The following is a 23,471-nucleotide window of genomic DNA, read 5'->3' on the forward strand; positions in this document are numbered from 1 at the left end:
CCTCAGTGGGTTCAGAGGGCAGAGCATCAGCCGAAGAGGATTATTCTAGAGTTTTAAGATCTAATGGAATTTGCTATGCTAGGTTTTGGATTTACTTGGGACCCATCACCTCTTTCTTCCTTTTGATTTCTTCTCTTTGGAATGAGACTGTCCATCCTATATTTGTCCCACCATTGCATTTTGGAAATACATAGCTTTTCTGATTTTACGGGTTCACTGATAAAAAGGAATTTTGCCTCAGAATGAACTGTACCTAGGGTCTCACCCATATCTGATTTAGATAATACTTAGAGGAGACTCTCAACTTTAGAGTTAATTCTAGAATGAGTGAAGACTTCTGTGGGTTGAGTTAAGTTTATTGGGATGAGTTAAGGTTGTTGGGATGGAATGAATGTATTTTGTATGCAAGAAGGATGTGGACTTGGGGTGAGGACAGCTAGGAAGTGGGCTCTCTTGCATATATTGGGCTAAAATAATTTTTTCTGTAGTATTATATTACAATTGTTTTTATAAATGAAGTAAGTTTCATAATTCCGGTGCCTCAGTGAATGTAAAAAAGAAAAGCAGAAAATTGCTGTGTCACCATTTCTTGGCTTTTACCACCATCTCTAAGAGTACAAATGAGACAGCACAGTACCTAGGACATTCTGGAAGTAAGTCTGTGACTCACTGTTAAACGAATGAGTCTCAAAGTTTAGATTTTGAGTCATTCCATTTTAAAACTAAATCACTGAAAGGAATGATTCTTTGTAATGACTGTTGCTCTTACATTAGAATGGAATGTAGTTTTTGGAAAAGGTTTTAAGAAACCATCCAGGTATTTCATCATTGTAAGGTAGTGCTATATTTTGCAGACCTTAAAATGGAATTTAATTACATGTTTTGGTCAGTTTCTTTTGTTGGTCATGCCTAACCAAAAATGATTAGGAAATTAGAGTTGAAAGTACAGCAGAAAAGCGTACCAGTGCTATAGTAACAGATATTCAACCAGCCTCTGTGGTTTTGATCTTAGTCAGTTCTACATTATGAATTAAGGGTAAGGGAATGACAATGTGTACAGTCATCTCATCCAAAAGCAGAACCCTGATTTCCTTTAGGTACCTATCTTTGTGTGGATTGCCTAAGATCATGTTTCTTAGTTCTTTTTTTATCTGCCCAGAGGCCTTTATTATTCTTTCATGTAGAGAAAACAAAACAAGTACCATAGAGATCAAAATTCAGAAAGCAGAGAACCTTTTTAAATTATATTTCAGCTTTTCTATCACTTCTTAGGACTCCACTGTACTTTGTAGCTTGGCCTAACTTTCAGAGCTCCTGACACATCTGGGTTGGTCAAGATTTTTTAGAGATTGATTTGCTTCAAGGGTGTGGAGAGTGGGCAGAAAAAAAAATTCTGTTACTCTTGTATTTGTCATCTGGCACCGGGTCTTCCAAATCAATGAGTGGACACACAAGATAATCTTGGAGGCTTTACCTAAGTGTGCAGCCTACAAAGTTTGGCGGATCCTTGTCTGATTCATGCAGAATGCGGGCATGCCTCTAAAATCTTTTGGCCAGTCTGAAAACCACTAATTTCTTTCTTTAATGAAAAACACATTTTCAATATTTATTAAACATTCATTAGACTAATTATCAATTTATTTTGTGTGTGTGTTGATTGTCAGAGACAGGCATAGCTAAAACACGTTCTGATTAATATTGGTTATACAGAAATGTATACAATAGAATAAAAACCATTATGTTCTCCCTACTCTCCCACCTCTTCCTTAGGTCCCCACCATAATTCTCCCAGACTTTATCTGAATACAAACTTATGTACACACTCATATAAATATACTTAAACCTTTTCCCCCCCTATTTTGCAAACTATTTTCTAAGTTTATGCCGGTAGAAAAACACAAATCTGGTTTGGCATTCAAGGTACTTAGTCATCTGTCCCCCCAGCACCAACTCTCTCAATTCATTGTCTGATAATTGACCTGTACAGTCAATGTTTCAGCCTCTCTAGTCAATGTTTCAGCTCCTCATAGTTGCCTGCATACATCTTAACCTTTCCAGACTCCGCTACTTTGATTATTCTGTTCTCTGCCTGGAATACCTTTACTTTTTATTTTATCTGTCTAACTCTTAAAAATCTGTGTTATGTCCTAAATGAATCTGTTTCCTAGCTTGCTATTGTGTAACCACTCCTTACTCTGTATTTCCAAAGCATTTTGTATATAACTTGACTATGACAATAATCATCATAATAGAGGCTAATGAGTATTGACTCTATTGTGTGTAAGTTTAACTTTTTAAACATTTATTTAATAATCTTTCCTCAATATTTTATAACTCACCTGCTTATGTGTCTTTTCCCAAATAGAACACAACTAACTTATTTATCTATGTTTAGACTCTAGTATATGCCACTAAACCTGGGTATATGATCGGTGCTCAGCAAAACCACATATGAACAAATGAATGTAAAAATGTTGCTGTTTGGTGCTTGGTATTAAAGGTAATGCATAGAAAGCAATAATTGCTCTCTCTGAATATCGAATACAGAAGGATACAGTGTGAATTGAATTGAATACAAAAGCCAAAAAGGAATGGCATGGCTTTTCCCTATAGAATATCCTGTAGAGAATTCTGCAAGTACATCAGAGGATTGGGGAAAGCTGAGGAAAATGCAAATAGAATTACCTTAGTCTAAGATACTTTAGTCTGCATTATTTGTTGATGGCTTTAGCCTTTATGCAGGTATTTTGGGCAGTCATGATAGAATAAAATAATATTCATCAGAAGTGTAACATAAAAGGTGTAGACAGCATGAGAGCAATGAGAGGAGGTGAGAAAAGACTGCTATGAGGTGGAAATATAAGTTGTATTTGTCTGTGATCTTCAAACATTTTGCTTTATTTGACTCCTAAAATAATTTTGAAAAATGATGTACCACTTTGCACATTATAAAGTTGATATCTAAAAATACTTATTTAATCATAAGCTTACGTAGCTACAGAGACTAGTTAAAAACATATGATATGATGGATATATGCTTTAAATAAATGTTGTCACAACTTTGGAGTTGCCTATTTCATTGAGTCATGAAAAATGTTCACCATGTAATCTAATTGGCTAAGTCAGTGCTCATTGCCAAACTACTTAGGTAAGTCAGACTTATTGTCTGTCAATAACAAGCCTGGCTTTATTTTTTAGTTCAAATGAAAATGCTAAAACACTCCATGACAATGTCACATCTGAGTTCTAATTGCGAGAGGGATATATAGACTGGCTTATAAGCAATCAGACAGAGAGGTATAAAGAAATAGAGTCTTGCCAGGATGAAATAAGCATTACACCCTTCAATTTTCTTGCTTTGTAAGAGATTATGCCCCAGGATCCATGAATTCTTGAATTATTCCTTTGCATTTTGCTTCGGAGGCTTGTATACCCAGGAGCAACATACCATAACAAGGATTGGGATGGGTGAGAAGTATGTTCTTTGGTGGTTTTTTGTTTGTTTGTTTGTTTGTTTGTTTGTTTTGTAAAGTAGAAGCAGTGCAGTTGTGAAAGGCAAAGACGAAAGGTAAATTGGTGGTTTACAGGTGCATTCTCAGGCAGTTCAGTTTTAGGAAAAGGACACGTGGAAGCTGAGGATTTGGAAATAGATTCTGCTTAAACATTTTTATCTGCATTACTCTTTATGAAAAGTCTTTGTTTACATTTTCTTGAACACTGCTGGTATGGGTTGTGTCTATGTAACATCATAGGCATTTATACAGTATGATCGTAAGATAAATTGATTTTGACACCCAGAATATACTTTCTGATGCTTTGGTAAATACAACAAGTGCCCTGTCTATATCTTACACTCAAGAGTGTACCAGATACTACAACCTATTGGTTTACCAGTTACAAGGGAAGAGAGAGGATGAGTGTGTGAATGGTCAAAATAGAAAAGTTATACAAGATCAAATGTAAGGAAACATTTGTAGAGTGTGAACAAGATGAAGATGAAGAGGTGACTAAGGGATTAATTACTAAACCGTTCCCCCAGTAATGTGGACTAACCATTATATACAATAAATGAGAACTTTTTACAACATGGATTTTCCTGCAGTTTGTGAAATTTTATTTTTTAACTAAAAAGCCTTTTACTTCTAGTCTAAAACATAGGCAAATAAAAATACTCACTCTTTTAAAATGTAGTTTTTATTCTCACTTTAGAAACATGTATTATATTTTAAAAATAAGTTTGAAAGAATATTTTTAAAATGCTTAACAATAAATGTTTACATCAATATTGATTTAGCATTCTAAATGTAACCTATTTTAAAATACACAACATTACTTTATGAACGACATCATTTGTATTGCGTTATAATGCAACATAGCGTCCGAATAAGTCTGAGCAACATTAGGAAAACTTCCTAGTGAGCTATTTATTTAGCTGTTTATAAAAATCTCTTAAAATATTTGCATTTTAGCCACACAAAATTGCTGTTATATAACAAGGAAAACTATGCGATATCAATTTTATTTCAATTGCTTTATTGCTCTGGTTTTTATTTAATTAAATAAGAACGCCTGTTCAAGTTGAATGAACACCAAATGGTGCTTGTAGCTCAGAAGTATAAACTACTGTCTGTGGCTATGATAAGAAAATATTCCAGCAGGTTCAAAAAAGATTGGGAATTAGAAAACTACCTGTTTGTTTTTTGTAGAAGCAGTAGCAATCTGCAGACAAGCTATTCTAGCTTCAAGACAGTAAGGTAGATGATTTTACGGAACTTGTAATTACAAAAATCCACTTTAACCTTTCTTTCTTGCTGGCAGGTGTCCTGCTGGCTTGTAGCCAGAGGCTGTGAGTGTAGAGCAGCCGGCAGTGTCCCCCAGAGTGCTGAAAATGCCAACACTCCAGCTGGCTGCTCATAATTGCACTGATTGTGGTCTGACAACCAAAGCTCCAAGAAAAAAAAAGTGTGATGAATATATGAAAACATTTAAAAAATTTGATCAGATTACAAATTTCGTCTCTTTTTTTCTCTCCTCTATAGATATGATATCTGCACTTATAAAAATAAGCCCTGTGGAACACTGGGTAAGTGTTTTATAAAAGGAGGGTAGTTCAAATTGTCTCTTTGGTCCAGTGGCTTTGCTCTTTATTATTAATTTGGTCATTTTCCTTTCTGACACATCTGAAATGACTCCTATAAATTGTTAAACCTGACCTTTGTGGATATGTCACCTACTAGGAAACAAGTAGAATGATGATTAAAAACAACTTAGAAGATGATTAAAAATCATCAAACAATAATGATAAATCAGAAGTTGCCACTCATTTTTATATAATCCATTTCTGTAATGTATTTTCCAAAAATACCAAGGAGTTTGAGAGCAAATGAAAGCAGCCAGCATCTTTAATTTTCAGGCGAGGAAAGGCAAAAACCATTTTGGAGATACTTAAGGAAGAAGCATTGAGAGCAGTTTTTTTTTTTTTTTGGGGGGGGGGGATGGAGGGAGCGGTGCAATTTGATGGAAATACTATATCCCCATAAATTATGATATTATTGGAAATTTTTAGTACCTGAACAAAAAAGAACAATTTTGTAAAATATTACAGATAGTAGTAGAGAGGATATAATTATATTTCTTGTGTGCCCCCCAAATCATTTGTTTTTTAAAAAACAGTTTTGTAATAATCTAGAATTTAAAAAACCACATTTTGTTGCAGATCATAACTTCATACTGGTAAAAGTTAACTACATTAACTTCAAGTAAAATAAATTTTAAGTAAATAGAGTTATGTTAAGAAATGGGGACTTTTTTAATGATAATTTTTTAGTGTCAAGAGACTTTTAAAAGACTCAGAAGTTAAGCAACTGAAGGTGAATTCTCTAGTTTCTCCATGACAAATCTCAATCTTTTTACCTGTCAAGGAATAATTTAAAAATCTACTCCTATGCGCCTCATAAGAATGTTTTAAGATCAAATTAAAATAGGAGTGGGGGGAAAAAAGTATTACCCAACTTCCTGGGGTGTTCAGTGAATCATCTCTTCAGAGATTAAAATTTCTCTTGATGATTTTACCTGCCTTTCAGTCTTCTCCTACCTCATTTCCCTCAGGATTTATGGTTAAAGAAGAAATCTCAATTAGCGGAGGATGAGTACTACAGTGGAGAAGTTTGCTAGTTAAAAAGCATAATGCAGAAAGAGCTCTCATCAAAAAGATTTTATTTGTAGTATTTTAGGTTAACAAGACCAATGTAATCCAATGGAAGGGATCCTGAATCCGACATGAACGCCTGGTTTTGACAGTTTCAGTACATTGCCTCTCATAGTTTATTTAGCTCTTTGTCCCTCAATTTCTTTATCTATGAAATAGAAGTAGGATCTGTCCTTCTGCTACAGGGACGTTATTAAAATAAGTAAGAAAATATAAAGGTGTGTAGTAAAGAAGTAGTATAAAAATGAACAGCTGTTATTATTTAATGTGAAGATTATACTAACTTACCTTTTCTATTATTGTTCAAATTCTGTAAGCATTTACCAAGTGCCTAATCAACTTTAAGTACAGTAGACAGTAAGCCTCAAAGAAGGTACAAGCCAGAATGTATGTATGTATATGTATACATATCCTGTCCTTATTTTTGAAGATAGATTATTTACATTGAGATATGTTCTTCATCAGGACATTGAAGAACACTGTCCCAGTAATAACACTGCTTAGAACTTTTATTGTCATTTTTATTAAAGTAGATTTGAGGTATTATCCTACCCCCCTCTCCTTTTACATTTTTCAAAATAATGTGTTCAAATTTTTATAGTTTACTAATTTCTAGAATCAAGCTCAACGTAAATTTTTCAAAATTTAAATCATTCTAAATTATTTGTTATACTGTCTCATAGTGAAAACTGAATAAACTATGCACACGCACACGCACACACACACACACACACACACACGTGTTGACCTTATGTGGAAAATATATTATCAGTACATAAGTGATCAGTTTTTTCTTTTTGAATGGCCATGCTAGTGACTTTCATGTTTGTTTTGTGCTGATACTTGTATATTCTCTTGCTTACTTAGTACTTTTGACCAATTTTAACCTAGCTAAGTAGATTTGAGGGTGCAAACTGTGGCCATCAAACTGAGGAAATCTAAATGACCCAAATAGTAATCAAGCCCCTATTAACACAATCACACATAAGAACTTTGACAGCTTCAATTTTATAGGAATACAGAAAATAGTGGGGGGTTGTGAAAATACAGTAGCATTTAAATTATTCTTTCATTTCAGTTAAGATTTACCTTTATATTTTCAACAAGTAGTAGTTATTTCCAAAATATGTTCTTTCTTAAGTTGTCCTTTTAGTAGTGTTAACAATTTTATATCAGATGCAGAGGTAAAGCAGTGCTTACAAACATACCTTGGGGAGTCATTGAAAATTCTCAATGAAAAATACAGCACAGGGCACATCCCAAACAACAACAAACAAAAAGCTAGCCCATAGAATAATATATTTTGGGAAATGTAAGAAATGTTAATTTAACAGTAATTATTCTTATTAATATATATATTTTAAAACCAAATTTTATAAAGTTTGAAACAGAAAGGGTTTTGGGTGGCATTTTCGTCCCATGTCATGGGACGTGCTGAACCCAATAGCTTGAAGCCATTTAATATACTGCAAACTTTTTGTTTGTTCTCTCTCTCTCTCTCTCTCTCTCTCTCTCTCTCTCTCTCTCTCTTTCAGTGGAGTTTGACTAGTCCCTCTTTTCACATCCTCTTCTTCAGGTCCTAAGACTTTTAAGTGAATGGAAGGGCAGGACAAGGGTAATGCCAGTGTTATAACTCTGTGAAACAGAAATTAACCCCTTCCCAAACTGCTGCCTTTTCCATAAAAAGTAGGAAAAGTAAACTGTCTATTAGCAAATCCATCACTAACCTCATCTCTGTTCCAACGTGGTTATTATGTGGATATTTCATATTAGAAGATCCAGAGAAACAATTTCTAGAGCAGTGATGGCGAACCTTTAGAGCTCGGCGTGCCAGCATTTTGAAAAACCCTAACTTAACTCTGGTGCTGTGTCACATATAGAAATTTTTTGATATTTGCAACCATAGTAAAACAAAGACTTATATTTTTGGTATTTATTTTATATATTTAAATGCCATTTAACAAAGAAAAATCAACCAAAAAAATGAGTTCATAGGTTCGCCATCACTGTTCTAGAGCTTTCTTGTCAGTAAAAATATGAATTGAGAGGCTTTTACTGTTCCAAATCAGTGCAGCTGGGGAATTATACCAGCATAGAACATTGTTTATTGCACTCGATACATATTTATTGAATTGGATTCAAATCACTTTTGTTGGGAAGGTAATTATTAATATTTGGCTGATGATAGTAATATATAAAGAGCCTTTCCTGGTTTTCCTTCAATTTCTTATAAATAACTTTCACCCTTATGTGTGTTAAGTATGATTTGGCATTTGTTTCATTGCAACACCTGACATTTTATCTTCTGCACAAAAATAATTTTTTTCTAAGCACTGTTTTAAAGTTACATACCAATTCACAGAGCATGATATTCATTTGGAAGTAAATATTAAAGATTTTACATACTAACATTCCCAAAGGAAGAATACTTTGAGTAACATAACATTTCACTAGAATCAGTGAATTAACACCATAATTTTTCTCTATTAATATAACTCTAAGGCATCGAAGGGGGATGGGAGAGGGGAGAACTAAATTGAATATCTGAATGACTTTCCTACCATTAAAACACTTAAAGAAATTTTTGCATTAGTATCAGGACTAATTTCAGAAGATTAAAAATATGCAACAACCTCCTGTCTTTAACATTTCTCCTTTTTCTCTTTTGAATCATTCATTTTTGTTTTTATAAAAATGTCATTTTAGAAAACCATTTGGGATTCCCTTTTTTTTGGTAACTAAAAAGTTGCTTGTATATTTTTATGAACCCACTAAACTTAAACAGATCTCTTTAGAAAAATAATGTGGATATATTTTGCTTTCTACAGCCTAAAGAATGTTAAAATAGAAATGCTTTCTTGAATTCCCTCTTCTGGCTCAAGTTACTAGGTGGTCCCAAGTTACCAGAAGTAAAATTTATAAATCTAACCCCTAGTCTAGACATTTTCCAGCACTGACTGCAGTTCAAAAAATATTAATGTCTAGCCGGCAAAGTGAAACTCCCCCTAGTGATTTTGCAAATGACTAGAAAGTTAACCTTTTGCCAACTGCTCCTTCTGTGCATGGAGGTTATTAAAAAGAATCCAGGCATTTATAAGTATGGGCTTTTTAAGACTGAAACACCTTGGCTTGACCCTTTGTGTCTCCTTCTGTTTATTCAGGCTTGGCCTCTGTGGCTGGAATGTGTGAGCCTGAAAGGAGCTGCAGCATTAATGAAGACATTGGCCTGGGTTCAGCTTTTACCATTGCACATGAGATTGGTCACAAGTGAGTGAGTTTAAGAAAATCAAAATAAATTTTAGAGCTCCACTCCTTTGAGCAACTCATAACTACTGTGCAGAACACATGTGCTCAACCATATTTTACTGCCTTTTTGTCTGATTTCAATAGAGAATGTTATCATTTAGGGTGCTGGGATAAATCATCTTAAGAACTGGAGACTTGTTAAATAATCTTTCTGATTCATGACTAGTATCCTCCGAGTGGTGAATACATCACACTTAAGTTTTGTGATATATGTACATGTGCAGTAATTTAGTTTTAGCGTGGTCCACTCAACACCCAGCTCCTCAAAGTGAAATTGTTGAAATGATCTTTCTTTTCCTCAAGTGACAACACCTTTATATTTTAAAATCATCATTGACACCACTTCCATAAAATTTACTTTGAGTTTTCACTCTTCATGCAGCTTGTGAGCATCTTTTCCAGGCATAAAGTTTGTGCAATCATTGCTATATAACTGGTATTTTCAGGTTTACATGTGTGTCATTAAAAAAGAAAAGAAAAAAAGAAATGGTGTTCCAAGAGTAGTGAGATATCATCCTTACTACTTTTTAAGAGGATCTAGTTTTTAATATTTGTTTTAAATATATCTGGCCCAAAACTGTCCTATCCACCTCTCAGCAATAAAACCCTTCTTTCTTTACTCCAAACAACAGGCAGTAGTAAATGTAAAAGCCTGCTCATGTGAAGGGAGAGGAGTTTGAAAACTTTAAAAGGATAGTCAAACATTTTTAAGTCAAGCAAGCAATCTATTTGCAAGAGCTCCTGACATTTGTATGATCTAAGTTTTACAGTCTGCTTTTTTTGGTAGAGAAATGGGTGGGGGGAAAAGAACAAATAAAAATAAATGTTTATTATACACTTGCCTTAGCGATCATTCCTGAGATAAATTTGTAGTTCAGCCTTTTTTTTTTTTTTCCTTGAAAGAGGAGAGTAAAATTGGGTCAATCTGTTGCATTATTTGGAAAATTGCAATTTAAATTTTACCAAATTAGTATTGATTTATGGGTAACCTTAAGTAACAGGCAAGTTTCAAACCTGGATTGCCTCAGATATGGGGAAAAGTCAGTATTACACTTTTAATAAAGTCCTAAAAATATTGGTGTTCTAGTTTCCATTGCAATAAACAGCAGGGGAACAAAAGGGAAAAGCCCTTCTTATGCAGGCAGTTTATCTTCAGCGCACTTACAAATTTAGCTCATTAATGACTGTCATAATCTTATGCAACCAGACTGAATGTAATAGGTTCTGTTAGATTCAATTAAATCAAAAGGTCAGGACAAGCAACACAGCATGGATGAGTAATGTGTGTATGCAAGCACTACTCCTTCATGCAGTTACAAGTTAGTCAACGCCAGCATATGCTTCGTAAGTCCCCTTTTCTTGTATGTACTTACATAGCCCATTTGAGGGTCTATCGCTGTATCTTTTATTAAGATTCTAACTGAACTACTCTCAGGCTCCCTAGATTTTTTTTTTTTGTTAGTCTAATGGGTAATTCCTTTAAATTTTTCCTAAGATGAATAGTTTATACCTTTTGTAAAAGAATGTGCAAGAAGTAGAATATACCTCTTAAGATTTATGTTCCTTTGAATAACTTTTTTTTCACTGCTAATTCTTGTTTGATAGTGATTGTTAGAAATGGGTGGTGGTGGTGGTGGGGGGGATACACAGAATGCTTTATAATGAGAGCCAGAAGAAATGCTTCCATTCAAAAATATTATTTGACTGACTAGAAATTAGCTTTCTTTCCATGTCCAGTTGATTACTATGTGGCTATCCCTTTTCCCCCAGACAAGTAGGCAGGATGTGATTAACATGTTATCTTTTTCAATATGTGAAATTGTATTTGGTCAGTTAGGGAAAATCTATTTCATGGATTAAGAGCCCTTCACTTGCTTTTTGATCTTAGGGTTTAGTTTGAGGAACCCAGCAAGTCAATCTGGCACAATTCATATAATTAAAATACAGTGCTTTCTGTTCTTCTGAAACAAAGCAATAGCCATGATAAACATCAAGTATACTTTTCAGATGAAGTATAGTGAACTTTTTTTGTAATTTGTATTGTTTAGGGTGGATGTTAAGTGAGATGATGAAGTCTGCAGATTCATCACAGTGAACATTTGACCATTGATTACTGAAAAGTGCCCCTACTAAGTCATTAGACTGTGTGAAAACTGTCTACCTTTTAAAAAATTGTGTAGAATATGGTTTTGTACCCAGTGTTTTCTCATGTAGGGACATAATATCCATTTTAAACAGCTATGGGATAACTTTTTTCTTTGGCTGGGCCTTAATGACTACTTTTATTTTTCTCCATACTTTTGTGAAAACAAGAAGTTAGTTTCCTTGTCAAATGAAAAATTGAGGTTTATGCTATTTTTAAATGGCATGTCTACCTCTAATGCAGGCTATAAGCCAAAGGCACTTAATGAAACTGTATAGAAAAGAATGTTCTTTGAAAGATTTTTTTCATTAATTATGTAGTTGCCATAGTTTCAGAAGTTGAAAAATTATGGTGTTAAAGAGGGGTGGCAAGAACTCAACCAGACCTCTAGTTATATTGAGAAAACTATCTAATGTATCCCTACTGTACAAAAATAATGTTAAAAAAGAGATCTTAAAATATTCATATTTTTAAGGGATGCACATTGAAGTCTGCAGGACTGAAGTGAATGAGGTCTGAGATTTACTTTTAAAAGAAAGGAGGAAAAGAGAAAGATAAAGCAAGAATAGCAACATGTTGCATTTTATACTCATCATGATGTGTGGATGGGAGTTCATTAGGCTGCTCCCTCTACCATTGTATATGTCTGATTTCTTTTGCAAATAAGAATAGGTCTTAAGGCCACAAATCTTTTAGATGTGACAACTCATTTATTAATTAATAGTGATTGAGTGAACTATAAATCTGATTTTTTTAAAAATATATTTTATTGATTTTTTACAGAGAGGAAGGGAGAGAGATAGAGAGCTAGAAACATCGATGAGAGAGACATCGATCAGCTGCCTCCTGCACATCTCCTACTGGGGATGTGCCCGCAACCCAGGCACATGCCCTTGACCGGAATCGAACCCGGGACCTTTCAGTCCGCAAGCCGACGCTCTATCCACTGAGCCAAACCGGTTTCGGCAATATAAATCTGATTTTGAGAAAGTATAAAGAAGTGTTAAAAGTTGCATTGAAAGCTGCAGGGGTATATCAGTCTTGCTTTCAGAAATCAATGTCAGTGTTTGGTTTTACCAATTGGGGTATGCTTTCTATAGAAGACTGGCTAGGAGATGATTTTTTTTTTTAAAAGGAGAAATGTGCCAAGACTTCAGGATAAAATTGTAAAGTAAATTATGTGTGCTAGGAAGCTCCAATTACTGTTTTCTTCCATCCAAATGCCCCTTCTTCTGGTTAATGTACCTGTCTTTATTTATTTTTATCTTCACCTGAGATACTTTTTCATTGATTTTGAGAGAGAGTGGAAGAGAGAGGGAAAGACAGAAAGAAACATCGATGTGAGAGAAACACATCCATAGGTTGCCTCCTGCACATGCCCTGACGAGGGCCTGGGCCAGGGAGGAGCCTGCATTCGAGGTATGTGCCTTTGACCAGAATCGAATCGAATCTGAGACCCTTTGGTCTGCAGGCTGACGCTCTATCCACTAAGCCAAACCCGCTGGGGCCCTACCTCTCTTTAAATGCTTGAACAATGCTGTGCTCTCATAATAGAAGGTTAATAATAAGCATACACGAAAGTAGTTGGAACTTTAATACCTTTGCCTAGTTTTGGTATCAAAATAATGCTAGTTTTATATAATGAGTTAAGAAGTATTCTATTTCCTGGAAGAGTTTATGTTCCCATGAGTACATTTTAAAACATTATTTAGTATAATTTAAATACAATGAATGTGCTTCTATTTTGTGTATGGTTCAATGAATTTTGACAAATGTATATAACCAGGTAATCACTACCACCATCAAGATATCAACATTTCCATTAACTAAAAAAATCCCCATGTTTCCTTTTACAGTCAAATCTCCACCCTCCCTCCCCCTTACCTGGCACAGATCTCCTTTCTATCATTACAGATTAGACTTGTCTTTTTGGTAGTTTCATTTAAGTGAACTTACGTAGTGGCTACTCTTTTGTGTCTAGGTTCCTTCCCTCAGCACATTGTTTCTGAGGTTCATCCATGTTGTGTATATTAGTAGTTTTTTCTTTTTTTTTCTGAATAGTATTTCATAGCACATATCCCATTTTAGGTTGTTTCTAGTTTTAGTATTATGGATAGGACTTCTGTGAACATCCATGTATAATGATTTGTATGGAAATATGCTTTCATTTCTCTTGGGTGATATTGCTGGTAGTATGGTATGTGTTAGTTTCATTTTATAACAAATGCATAAACTGTTTTTCAAAGTGGCTATATACTATTTTGCATTCCCACTAGCAATCTATGAGCATTTGGTTACTTCAGATCCTTGCCAACTCTTTGTGATTTTAATCATTATTATGCATTTTAGTGGTATCTCATTGTGGTTTTAGGTAGTTGATCATTGATTTTCTGATAGACTAATCTCATTGTGGTTTTAAGTAGTTGATCATTGGTTTTCTGATAATGAGCATCTTTTCATGTGCTTATTTGTCATTCATTATCTTCTTTGAATTCTACTCAAATCCTTTTTCCATTTTTTTTTAACAAAACTGAGATGTTTTCTTCTTATTGAGTTGTAGGACTTAACAATAGTATATTCTAGGTAAAAGTTGTCATCATATATACATAATGTGAATATTTATTTTGTCCAAGTCTGTTGCTTGCCATTCATTTTTTTAATGGTGCCTTGTGCAAAACAGAATTTTTATAAAGTCTAATTTAAAATTTTCTTTTATGATTTGTGTTGTTTTGTGTCCTAAAAAATATTTGCCTACTTCAAGATTTTCTATTTTTGTCTAGAAGTTCTATACTTTTAGCTTTTGGTATATGTGCTGCTGAAGTGAACACAACTTTTAGCTTTTATATTAAGATCTACAGTGAGTTTTGGTTTATGTTTTTAGTGTTCTTTTTTTTTTTGGTATGGTGTGATATAAGGATTGAAATTCCTCTTTTTCTCATGAATATCTAGTTATTTCAGCACAATTTTTATAGAAAAATTGGTTGATTTATACTTTTCTTTTAATGTCTTTGTCTAGTTTGAGTATCTGAATATAGTGTTATAGGTGGAATTAAGAACTGTTCTAGTTTCTAGAGGAGTTTGTGTGCATTAGGTGGACATATTGTCTTTCCGAAATGTTTGATAGAATTTACTAATGAGGCCGTCTGAGTCAAGAATTTTCTTTGTGGGAACATTGTTAATTAATAAGTTAATTTCTTATTAGTTACAAAATAACATTATCTAAGTCTTTTGAGTCTTTTTTGTTAATTATGTCTTTCTTTTTTTTACTCATTCCTTTTATTGTTTTGTCTTTCAAAGTAGTAGAGTATTTTACTTAAGTTGTTAAATTTATCATACACATGTTTAAATGTCTATAATATACATAATCATGTTCCATCTTTCATTCCTGATATTTGTAATTTGTGTTTTCTACTTTATTCCTTTTTTTCCACTTTAATTGAGATATAATTGACATATAGCATTGTATAAGTTTACGTGTACAACATGATAATTTGATACATGTATGCAAAATGATTACCATGATAAGGTTAGTTAACACATATATCACATCATATAATTATCCTTTTTTTGTGTGTATGTAGTGAGAACATTTAACATTCACTCTCTTAGCAACTCTCAAGTCTACAATACAGTAGATATAGTCATACTACTTCATGTTCTCACAGAGCTTTCTTATCTTATAACTGGAAGTTTGTACACTTTGAACAGCATCTCCTGATTTCACTCACACTCCAGCCTCTGGCAAGTTCCAATTTATTCTCTATTTTTATGAGTTTTGCCTTTTAATTTTTTAATTGAATTTATTGGGGTGATATTGGTTAATAAAATTATATAAGTTTCAGCTGTACAATTCCATATTTCATCATCTATATATTGTATATATGTTCACCACCCTGAGTGAATCTCCTTCCATCGTCATTTATTCCCCCCTATATTTACACTCTTCTACCTCCCCCCAATCTCCACTTTCCCTCTGGTCATCACTATACTATTGTCTGTGTCCATGTTTTTCCTTTTTTGCTTAATCCCTTCACCTTTTTCACCCAGCCCACCCCCCCGCCCTTCCCCCCCCCCCCCCCCACATACTTCATCCTCCGGCAGCTATCAGCCTACTCTCTATGAGGCTGTCTCTCTTTTGCTTGTTAGTTCATTTTGTTCGTCAGATTCCACATATGAGTGAAATCATATGGTCCTTGTCTTTCTCTGACTGGCTTATTTCACTTAGCATAATGGTCTCCAGGTCCACCCATGCTGTTGTAAAGAGTAAGATTTCCTTATTTCTTACGGCCGAATAGTATTCTATTGTGTAATTGTACCACAGCTTTTTAATCCACTCATCTATTGATGGACACTTGGGCTGTTTTCAAATCTTGGCTATTGTAAATAATGCTGCAATTAATATAGGGGTACATATATTCTTTTGAATTAGTGCTTTAGGTTTCTTTGGATATATTCATTGCTGGGTCATAAGGCAATTCCATTTTTAACTTTTTGAGGTAACTCCATAACGCTTACCACAGTGGCTGCACCAATCTGCCTTCTCATCAGCAGTGCACAAGGGTTCCCTTTTCTCCATATTCTCACCAACACTTATTTGTTGATTTATTGATGATAGCCATTCCAGCAGGTGTGAGGCGATATCTCATTGTGGTTTTAATTTGCATTTATCTGCTGATTAGTCATGTTGAGTATCTTTTCACATGTCTATTGGCCCTCTGTATGTTCTCTTTGGAGAAGAGTCTGTTCAGGTCCTTTGCCCAATTTTAATTGGATTGTTTGGGGTTCTTTTGGTGTTGAGTTTTATAATTTCTTTATAAATTTTGGATATCAACCTCTTGTCAGATAGATCGATGAATATGTTCTCCCCTTCAGTGGATTGTCTTTCCATTTTGTTGATGGTTTTCTTTGCTGTGCAGAAGCTTTTTAGTTTGATGTAATCCCATCTGTTTATTTTTTCTTTTGTTTCCCTTGCCCAAGGGAAGAGCTTATACTAAATGTGAACTTGCTTTATACAGGTTTGCAAAGAGTATAGATTTCATTAGGCACACCCCTCCTCATTAAACATCTTCCTAAATAAGTCCAAAATCTTGAGTTCACTTAGTTTAGTAAATTGTATATAAAGTCCAAAGGTAGAACTGAGTTCCAAATTCTGTTTTAGAAAACACATAAGCAAATTGTAATAACTATCCTATTGGGTAACTATTAAAACTAAAAATGTTTGCCAGATGTGGTTATAGAAGGCTCTGAGTACATCCATTAAATTTTGTTTTTTGCTTTATTGTAACAAGTGATTCATAGCCAAGATCAGTTATGAATAAGAACAGATCAAAGAGATTACAAATGGAAAATAGTTTTTAAGAAAGATGTCCCTTTATTCCCTTATATTTTTCTGCTACAATGGGAAGGCTTATTTTTGAGATTTTATAGTTGTCACAATTTAGACTATAATTATGTCATCACTTTTTAAAGTTACTTTTTAAAGTGAAATTTAGTAAGTTCAAAACATTAAGAAACTATTCTTTTAAAAATATATTTTAAATTATTTTTATAGATTTCAGAGAGGAAGGGAGAGGTAGAGAGAGACAGAAACATCAATGATGAAAGAGAATCATTGATCACACCCCTCACTGGGGATTGAACCTGCAGCCTGGGCATATGTCCTGACCGGGAATTGAATTGTGACCTCTGGCTCATAGATTGACACTCAACCACTGAGCCATGGCAGCTGGGCAAGAAACTATTCTTTAATTCTATAATTGTGTATGTGTTATTCAAGAACTGAAAAAACATCTATTTTTTTTCCTTTAGTGACTGGTTTTAAAAGTACATGCTCTTTGTGCTAACGGTTATTTAACAAAATGCACGACAGTTTAAATACCATGATTATTTAAGAAAAAATGATGTTTATATATTAGCAACATGATAAAATTAAGATTGCTTAGATAAAAATGTTGAATTAGGCATTTTAAGATTTTTCTTAGCTATACAGATCCTTTGTTTGGTTTGAAAACATCGATTGTGATTTTAAAAAGAATCTCGAGACTGAATGCATATCAACTTTATACTTCGTAGTCTGTGTTTACTCTTTTTTATTTTTACTGATCTTCCAAAAGAACAAATAAGAATTGTGTATCAAAGTTTAGAGTAAGCTATTATTTTGTGGTGCAAAATACATTATGTTACTTTTACAGTAAAATGGTCAAATAATATATGGTTAAGTGATGTAAAATATAATCACCAATGCGCTTCCTCCAATATATCCTAAAAAATAAATGACCTTTCCTTATATATCTCTTCACATATGTATATAAGGAGATTTTGTTTTGCTAAACATAGTTTTAAAGGAAAGATCATTTTCATAGAAAAATAACATACAATAGAAAAATATTTGGGAAAAGCATATAAGTTAACAGGTTGATGTATATGATAGATTCTGAGTCACAGAAGCTTAACTTAAAATTTTTTTTTTTTAATTTCAATTACAGTCCTGGCCATGTAGCTTAGTTGATTGGAGCATCATCCCTTACACCAAAAGGTTGTGCTTTCGATTGGGGCATGTACGGGAGGCAACTGATCAATGTTTCTCTCTCACATCAGTGTTTTTCTCTCTCTCTCCCCCCTTCTCTCTCTCAAATCAATTTGCATTATATTAGTTTCATGTATACAGAATAGTGATTAGGAATTTATATAACTTATGAAGTGATCCCCCCAAAAGTCTAGTACCCACCTGGCACCATACATAGTTATATTATTGACTATTTTCCTTATGCTGTACTTTACATCCCCCTGGCTATTTTATAATTGCCAATTTGTATTTCTCAATTCCTCACAGAATCTTAATTTAATGAATAACCTTTATTGCACAGTCTTTTATATATATATATATATATATATATATATATATATATATATATATATATATTGCACAGTCTTTAGTGTATATTGCAACCCCTTTGTCTCCGAGTGGTGATACCACTCATTTTGACCCAAACTCTACCCTTTCTACTTTTATTACTGACATGATTTTATATATTTTTATTACATTATTCACCATCAAACGAGGTATGTTCATATGATGCTTTCTAGATTTTTGTCTCTCATGTTTTACAGTCCATCAATAAGAAGACTTTCACTCATGCGCAATTTCATACCAGAGATTTAATGAGCACCTGCTATATTGACCTAACCTAGAGTGTATTGTGACTACAGTGATGATGAAAATAACATCTCCTATCCTGAAGAAACACATCCTTTTTATTAATGTAGCTCTTTTCCTACTCCTGATCAATTTTCCAACTCTTTTTTTTTATAATAGCTATAGATCTCAACACCATATTTATTACCTTATTTAATCATTTAAAAAATATTTTTATTGATTTCAGAGAGGAAGAGAGAGGGAGAGAAAGATAGAAACATCAATAATGAGAGAGAATCATTGGTCGGCTGCCTCGTGCATGCCCCACACTGGGATTGAGCCTGCAACCCAGGAATCGAATCCGGGTCTCTTCAGTCTGCAGGCTGACGCTCTATCCACTAAGCCAAACCATTTAGGGCTTATTTTCCAACTCTTGGTCAATTACTTCAAGAACATCGAACTCTCATTCATGAATTAAAACAAAAGCAAAACTGCTAGGCTGATAGCCAAGATGGCTATTAAGTGGTTAATCAGTGGGTAGCAGATACAGAGTAGATACAATAGATAAAGGGATTATTCATGTCCAGGGTGGGACAGAGCAGGTGGTGCAAAATTTCTTCACAGTACTCAGAACAGCATCCAGTTTGAAACTTATGAATTGTTTATTGCTGGAATTTTTTATTTAATACTAGAGGCCTGGTGCACGGATTTATGCACCGGTGGGGTACCTTGGCCTGGCCTGCAGGGATCAGTGGACTTCTGTGCCACCGCAACCCCGCCTTACCTGCCAGCTCATCAGGCTCTAGCCCGCTGTCCATGTTGATCCTGCACAGCACGAAGTAGTGTGCCTAGTGGCAAGTGGCCAGGGAGGAGCCCACACCCAGGCTGGGCGCTGCTTCTGCTCATCCCGGCCCCCCTGCCACCGCAGCCTGGGCACGCAGGGGGAGTGTCCACGGGAGAGGCTCACGCAGCCACAGCTGCACTCATCAGCTGTCAGCCCAGAGTCTGGCAGCCGTCTGTTAGCTGAGCGGCGCTCCTACATTGAGCGTCTGGCCCCTGGTGGTCAGTGCACGTCATAACTACTGGCCTGTCATCCAGTTGTCTGTTCGTTCATCCAGTCACTTAGGCTTTTATATATATAGATTTTTGGATTGCGGTTGACCGCAGATTACTGAAACGGCTGATAAAGGGGACTCCTTTAGTAAGAAATCCTGCTCTTTATCCAGGGGGTGATGCTACGTCATTTCTTAAAGTTATCCTGAGACATAGCCTGGGTAAAGAGCAAGCCTTGCAGACTTGATATACCCAGCATAACGTAGGAAACACAAGAGGCCCACAGAAAGCTGTCTCTCTTAACCTCCCCGTCACCGCTCTCTCTCTCTCTGGCCCTAAAACCCACCACACATGAGAAACATTACTTTTATGTAATATGAAATGTTTTATTAAACACATAACACCAACCATGGGAGTGTGCTCTTGTTACTACTGTTCACTCATCAGGGTGGGCCCCAGGTTTATTACACTCTCTCTCTCCTGTCTCTCTTGTTCTTTTAAAAAAACAGTGTTTTTGAAACTAAACAGCAGACTTTATTTTACATCTATCTCTATCTATCTATCTATCTATCTATCTATCTATCTATCTATCTATCTATCTATCTTTCTACCTCCTACCTGCCTATCCATCCGTCCATCTATCCATCCAACCTTAGTTCTTGGCACAGTATCATTATCAGCCCCAGTAAGGACCCTTCTGCTCTATTTCTATATTTCCATTCCCACTGCCATTTGTTTTCCCCCATAAACCACTACTTTAACAATTTCGATACGTATATTTGAGTACATACATATCCTTGTAAAATATTGCAGGTTGTTTTGTACATGTATGTATTCATTTTTAGCTTTTTAAGTTTGAAATGATTTCAAACTTATAGAAATATTGATATAATAAAAAGCCTTTCCATGTGTCCTTCACTCAGATTCAGTTGTTAATATTTTGCAATATATGCTACCTCTTTTTGTATATATACATGAAATTTTTCTTAGGTATTTGAGAGTAAGTTGTAGACATTTCCCTTATTCCCAAATATTTCAGCATCTGTTTCCTAAGGTGAAAAGACAATCTCTTATATAACCATAGTAGAGCTGTCAAATTAGAAAATTTAACGTTGATATACTTCTATCATTAATATACAATCATATTCAAGTTTTATCAGTTGTCCCAGAAATGTTTTTTATAACCTCCTTTCCTTCTCTTCCAATCCAGTTTTAATTGCATTTAGTTAAGTCTCTTTAGTCTTTAATTTGGAACAATTCCATGACCTTTCTTTGTTATTTGAGAGTGTGTATGTAATTTTTGTTTACATGTTTGATATAGTGTTATAGACATTGTTCCTTTTCTTAATTTTTCACTGTTTTTAAGATCCACCCATACTTATGTGTAGACATCTATCTTGTTTGCTGACTCCAAGTTCTGTTTAGTATTCCATAATATGCATCTGCCAAAGTTTACTTATCCATTCCCTAGTGACAGACACCTAGATTGTCTTTATCTCCTTGCTATCATAAATAATCCTGTCATGAACATCTTTATGCATATTCTCTTTGGGAATATTTCTGGGATATATATCCAAGAATAGGATTTCTGGGTTATAATGTATCTGCCTATTTAATCTGACTAAGCACTGCTGACTTGCTCTCTGGAACAGCTGCCCTGACCACATTACAGATGCTGTGAACTAAGATCCCAGTTTCTCTACATTACTGCCAACATTTAGTCCTAGGTAACATTCCAATGTTTGTCAGTGTGATGGTTTTAAAGTGGCCTCTTATTTATTCTTTCTGATCACTAATGAGTTTCACTTTTTTGCTTTCCAAACTCTTCATCAATAGTTTCCTCAAGAGAGAAAAAAAAATCTTTTCTCTCTTATACTTCTGAATTTTTTAAAACTATGTACCCTATTGTGTATTTTTCAGCTGATGTCTAAAAATTTTTATTTTTTCTAAGTAACTACAAAAGATAGAATTTCTGGAATACTGTGTATATTAGCATGTGAAAATAAAATTGTTATATATGTCTTTTAAAAATATCCAATTGAATCTGAATACCATAGCAATTTGGAAACTATCATATGCCTTTAAAAAATACACAAACCCATTCTTATTTTATAGTTAAAATCTTAATCATTTTTTCCCTTTAACTCAATATGTTTGCTTCTTCTCTCCCTCCCAGACTATTACCCTAATGGTATATTTTATATTTTCAAAATATTTAAACATATATTTTATGCTTAAAAATATGTTTAATTATATAAAATATCTCCATATAAAAATATATCTATATAGCAATTACATTAAAAAATTTCCTATAATCATAAAGAATTTTTCGCCTGGATTATTTTTTTCATTAAATAGCAATCATTATTAATGATTGATCAGAGGGGCATATCCATATTACAGATTTAAAAAGTAATAAAATATAAAAGCAAATAAAATATAAAAGCAAAGTCTTTATAAGAAGCTGTATCTTTAATTAGATATATTTTTAAATTATTGCATTTATCTTTGTATTCCTATAAAATAAGGCAGGATTTCTGCATCAGTTCAATTTCTTCATTTTGTTTCTGTAGATGATGAATGCTTTGTTAATATAAGTAAGTAGATGAGATGAAAGGAGTTTATTATAGAAATATCAATCAATTCATTGAACTACTTTTGAATTATTTGTTAAAACATATCCATGGTGATTTATCATGAAAATAATTTTTACAATCTATCAGCTGTTAATTTGATTATATCCTCCTATAAATTTGATGAAAGCAAGAAACTACCTGATATGATATTCAATCATTAACACCATTCTCTTTCTCAAAGCTGCCACCAAATGTTTTTCATTTCTCTTTCCTTGATGCCCATCCATATTTTTATATTCCAAGGCTATGAACTATTATAAAATTGTGGATGGCTGAAAGATAAGTTTTTCTTTTGTAAGTGGGAGAAATTTAATTTCAAAAGAAGGAACTTGATTTTTTTAAAAGAATAGGGTACATAAGGAAGTTGAAGATCTCGAAAATGACTTTCTTAAAACCATCTGTGCCTGCCTACACCTATCTTAGCATGACTGTGGGATATTTAAGAGACTGCTGCTAAAAGGAAACCATATTTTAAAGCTATTATCATTTGACAAGAATTATAGTAGTATTCACACAGTAGCACCAACCTTTCAGAGAAATATAGAATATTAAGTTTATTGGATTAAGAATTTGAACAAAGGAGCCTTTTATGTACAGTTGTAGCTGATTGTTTTGACAGAATATATGTCTAATTCAACTAATTGTAAATTCCACCATCATGTCCTTAGAAGAGCATTCAATTAGGTTGACTCCAATATGTTGATGTCAAGTGGGAAAATGAAATATTTGTGTTCTTGGATAGTTATTTGGTATTTTAACATGGGTTTCTGGACATTTTCATACACTTCTCTTCCTTTGCTTTTGTTAGTTCCTCTGCCTGAAATACTTGTTACTCCTTTCTGCCCCCCATGTATGAACATATTATATGTCCTTATTATAGCTCTTTTATATTGTATTTATAAAGGCCAATTCATTCTATACATGTCTCAAATCTAATCCCATCTCTCCATCCAGTGCCCTAATTCATACCCACATCATTTTCCAATTGAT

General features: G+C 34.0%; 1 protein-coding gene across 6 annotated transcripts in view; it reads left to right on the forward strand.

Annotated features, from left to right (window-relative positions):
* Positions 1–23,471, forward strand: part of ADAMTS6 (ADAM metallopeptidase with thrombospondin type 1 motif 6) — a 227,881-nt gene that overhangs the window by 85,482 nt on the left and 118,928 nt on the right. For all 6 annotated transcript variants that reach the window (XR_009452669.1, XM_059694536.1, XM_059694539.1 and 3 more), the window contains exons 8-9: positions 5,040–5,083; positions 9,370–9,475. Coding sequence is in view for 5 of the 6 variants with exons in the window: in XM_059694536.1 (XP_059550519.1) it covers positions 5,040–5,083; positions 9,370–9,475 (150 nt within the window). In the remaining variant the exon portion in view is untranslated. The remainder of the gene's footprint in view (positions 1–5,039; positions 5,084–9,369; positions 9,476–23,471) is intronic.

Source organism: Myotis daubentonii, chromosome 4 (assembly GCF_963259705.1).
Source record: "Myotis daubentonii chromosome 4, mMyoDau2.1, whole genome shotgun sequence".
NCBI lineage: Eukaryota > Metazoa > Chordata > Mammalia > Chiroptera > Vespertilionidae > Myotis > Myotis daubentonii.